General features: G+C 37.6%; 1 protein-coding gene across 11 annotated transcripts in view; it reads left to right on the top strand.

The window, feature by feature from the left end:
* The first annotated feature begins 643 nt into the window (after nucleotides 1–643).
* Nucleotides 644–4,673, top strand: part of LOC106062148 (ATP-binding cassette sub-family C member 4-like) — a 103,472-nt gene continuing 99,442 nt past the window's right edge. For all 11 annotated transcript variants that reach the window (XM_056011971.1, XM_056011981.1, XM_056011979.1 and 8 more), the window contains exons 1-2: nucleotides 644–910; nucleotides 4,010–4,120. In XM_056011971.1, coding sequence (XP_055867946.1) covers nucleotides 837–910; nucleotides 4,010–4,120 — 185 coding nt within the window. In that variant the 5' untranslated portion in view covers nucleotides 644–836. The remainder of the gene's footprint in view (nucleotides 911–4,009; nucleotides 4,121–4,673) is intronic.

Below are 4,673 nucleotides of genomic sequence, written 5' to 3'. Positions count from 1 at the left end.
ATATTTCTATAGACAATTGATAGGGGCCTATACAAGTTAAAACTTAATATTTCTATAGACAATTGATAGGGGCCTATACAAGTAAGAAGTTAATATTTCTATAGGCAATTGATAGATGCCTATACAAGTTAAAACTTAATATTTCTATAGACAATTGATAGGGGCCTATACAAGTAAGAAGTTAATATTTCTATAGACAATTGATAGATGCCTATACAAGTAAGAACTTTATGTTTCTATTGACAATTGATAGGGGCCTATACAAGTAAGAACTTTATGTTCTTTTTTTTGTATTGAAAAAGACATTTTTATGTATATGTTTATTGTTCAAGTAAAAGTTGTTTGATACCAGTGCTAAAATACTTATCTGAACATTCTTCTTTTCCATCATTCATCTGCTTAAATTAACATCTATTAATATATGGATGACAAAAGTTGTCATCATTAAACCACAATGGAAGAAATATATCTATATATCTATATCTCTCTATTATATATATATATATATATATATATAATTTTTAGATTAACACAGATCAACTGGTATTCTCAATATACTAACAATTTCCGCTAATTGATGATTTTATTCATACTTAACATAACCAGATTTTAATTGTTTTTCTTTTCCAGATAAGGATATCATTCTCCAAGTGTTGATTGGAGACTAGGGTAATAGGATACAACTCTGCATAAGCTGTGATAACATTGATGGCGACTCCAAAGTTCCTAAACACATTGGCAACACAGAGTGCTTGATATCAGGGGCATTGTGTTGGTGTTTTTATAAGCTGGACCAGGTCCATTGCAGTGTGTGATTGTTTCAAGAGAGAGGTGGGATGGATGAATCACTCAGGCATATCAACCCCAATCCGACGCTGTCGGCTAATATTTTCTCCAGGACTCTGTTCTGGTAAGTTCATTAAATTCCGGGGGTCGTTTCATTGTCTGAATCTAGTGATGCTAACACTTTGGCATAGTGTGAGCCCGTTCCAAATCCAATAGTGCTCACAGAACTTAGTTCCCATTTAGAATATTGAATACCTTAACTGCACAAACTTGAATCGTAGAATAAGCAAGTATAGAGAGTTCTTCCAATATAATGTTAAAAAAGGTCTTTCAGACCTTGCGATCTATGGGTCAGAGGATGTAAAGGTCAATTATTTCTAAGGCCCGTGATTAACGGGGTGTCCTGTTATCCAGCGCAACGACCCGACCAACCGCCTTTTTCTTTTTCTCTAACTATTCTCAAGTTCCCAAAAAGATCTGGGTGGACTCAGAGCTGCCCTTAAGATCCTCAAAGTAAAAAAATCCCAATCTTTACCAAGATTCAAACCCAGGACCCTTGGTTCGGAAGCCAAGCGCTTTACCACTCAGCCACCACACCGCCAATATAATGATACAATATAAATAAAAGGAACAGATACATCCACAGTAAAAATACTGAAAGAAAGCTCCAATGTATAGATGACCCTAGGACCCTTTCTTCTCCCCCTTATATATGCCCTGATCTAAGTATATCTTCTCAAAGGTTAAGAAAGAAACAGAATATTAAAGAACGCATTCTGTTTATTTTTAGCGCCCCTGGACTTTTATAAACTATATTTAGCTCTTCAACTTGATACGTGACACAATGCTTTAGAAATTTTTCTGTCATATCCTAACTGTAACATATATAAGTGGTATTGACTTTCTAAATCCCCAACTCATTAAATCATCTCATTGCTCAGATAAATGGTTATTTAATTTCCCTTAATTAAAAAAAAAGAAGTAAAAAAAAAAAATGTTAGGAGTCAGTTATTTTTCCTATTTTTTTTTTAAACTTAGCCGTTAGTGGGAAAAAAAGTCGTTAGTGTAAAAAGAAAAAGTCGTTAGTGGAAAAAAAAAGTCGTTAGTGGAAAAAAAAAAAGTCGATAGTGGAAAAAAAAGTCGTTTGTGTAAAAAAAAAGAAAAAGTCGTTAGTGAAAAAAAAAATCGTTAGTGTAAAAAGAAAAAGTCGTTAGTGTAAAAAGAAAAAGTCGTTAGTGGAAAAAAAAAGTCGTTAGTGGAAAAAAAAAAGTCGTTAGTGTAAAAAAAAAAGTCGGTAGTGGAAAAAAAAAGTCGTTTGTGTAAAAAAAAAGAAAAAGTCGTTAGTGAAAAAAAAATCGTTAGTGTAAAAAGAAAAAGTCGTTAGTGAAAGAAAAAAAGTCGTTAGTTTACTGTTTGTCACTAAGACCTTCATCAAGAAAAATGTAGAGCTGGCTTGCTTCTTTGTTTTATTTGTTTTCAATTCAATCAGTTGTAACATTTAAACAATTTACACACGAGTCATAGTCATTAGAGTGTAAGATTTACCAACATTGATTGAGCTCGTTATATGTTTTTAATCAACATCAAATCAATAACCTTCACAGTGAGATATACATTTCTTGATAAGCCTCATAATCCCAAAGTCATTATATTTGATGTGTTATGGTTTAAAATGAAAAGAAAGAAAAAAAAAAAGATCATCGGCTCTACTAAATTTGACTTTTAGACATCAAGCTGTGATGAATGCCCTGGATATGTATTTTGAGTGCCAAACATTTGAGAATTCCCTTCAGCTGAGGGTTCTATTTCCCATATCCCATAATATTTACTGTTCAAGCTATATCAACATAACATAGACATCATAGGCTGTCTCCAACAATTTTGGCTTCTGTCACACTCGTTGAACTTGTGTGTCACGTCTGCTAAATAGTTTGCATCGTATGTGGTTATCGCCCTTGCTACTGACAACAAAAAATTCCTGCTATTCATAGGTCGGTTAAAAATGGTCTTCATGGTACGTTGATTTACATGTATAGAATATTAGCTTCAAATACATTCTTAAACCAGTTTATGTGTGCCTAGCGTCATAGATTTATAGTAGACAAGTACTTTATCAAATCTTTTATTTCAAGAGGTTTGTCTTCTAGAATGTTTCTCGTCTTTCTGCATGACCCCTGTGTTTACTTTTTCTATTACTTCCCTTGTCGCTATGATGAGAATTATGTTGTATTGAAAGTACTGCAGAAGTGATAATCCTCAAATTTCCAAAGGAAAACAGCTGGAGCTCTTTACCCATATCTGTCTGAATGTGGCATTTTACGCCGTAAGAGGCGATTTCCTTTGCGATTTCCCATGATACTAAAAAGGCACTGCTGCGGCGAGATGGAGTCTCTCCGTTGCCGTGGGAAAGCAAATTCTTGGATGCCCACACGTCAACACTCGCCTTCCTTCCAGACTGACCGGATCCAAAGGAATGGAGCAACATCGCAAGTCAGGTGGCTGCAGGAGTTTGTCAGAGAGTGGTCATACCTTGATGCACTGCTGCGGTGAGATGGAGTGGCCTCTCCGTTTCCGTGGGAAAGCAAATGCTGGGCTGCCCACACGTCAACACTCGCCTTCCTCCCAGACTGACCGGATCCAAAGGAATGGAACAACATCGCAAGTCAGGTGGCTGCAGGAGTTTGTCAGAGTGGTCATACCACTGTTAACCCCCCCCCCCTTTTTTTTTCGCCTACGATGCTCCAGAACAGGATTTTCTTTTAGGGTTTACCTCCCTTATCCTTTGACCTTACAGGGACACACACAAATGCGGCTTATAACCTATAGCTATGGAACCGACGGGCCATTACTGTCTCACACCATGGGGCCAAACCTCCTCCACACCCTTGAAGATAAGCCTGAGGTTTCACAGCCTCATTTTCCGCCTGTCGCCACTAAGAGGTACTGCGTAGGAGTTGCTGTGAAGAGACTATGTCCAAAGACAGCGTGAAGCGTCTCCATATCACCCATATCATTAAAAACAATTTATTTCGACACATAGCTGCATTGGAATATTATTGCACGGTCCTTGGGTTGATCTGGTTATAAATGGGATTATTATTCTGGATTGAATTTTGGTTGAGAAATACGTAGAGCTGGGAGGGGGTAGATAACCGTGGGAGGAAACTATATTCTAGACAATATTTGCAGTTATTGCACTGTTATGACTTGCTCTCTGTTTCAGTTGGTTGGATCCCCTGTTTAAGAAAGGTTACAAGCGGCCACTTGAAGACACTGACCTATACAACGTCTGCCCTTCAGATTCCTCCGAGTACTTGGGGAACAAGCTAGAAGAGTAAGTATACAGTGTTATATACATCTCCGGCAAGATGGTTCTGTTTTGTTAATTCAAGAAGAAATATCAGGCATTAAAGAAACAGAAATGATCAGGCATTCCCCCCCCCCCAGACCCAACATTTGTACGTTATCCCCCCCCCCCGTTAATCCAATATATGTCATGTGTCTATGCCCAGTGCTGGATGAGTCAGTTTTCGCACCAGCTGTTATCCCGTCTCTCTGTTGGGTGTTTAAGTGTGGTGTATTTTTAATTGCAGTGGGTCACACGGCATTGCATTCTTATCATAATCCAATTTCATGTGAACAAATATGTTTGAATAACATTCAGAAATGTGTTACGAATTGTAACGTGAACTCTGTTAAGTTTTGCACTAGACATGGGCAACCGGTAGACATTGTTATTGTCTCTTCCTGTTGTTGGCTCCCCTTTTGTTGTGTGATCTCTGGTCTCCCCCCTTTTATTGTGTGATCTCTGGTTTCCCCCTTTGATTGTGTGATCTCTGGTTTCCCCCTTTGATTGTGTGACCTCTGGTTTCCCCCTTTTATTGTGT

This window comes from Biomphalaria glabrata, chromosome 15 (assembly GCF_947242115.1).
Source record: "Biomphalaria glabrata chromosome 15, xgBioGlab47.1, whole genome shotgun sequence".
NCBI lineage: Eukaryota > Metazoa > Mollusca > Gastropoda > Planorbidae > Biomphalaria > Biomphalaria glabrata.
This window is presented reverse-complemented; position numbering and strand designations above follow the sequence as displayed.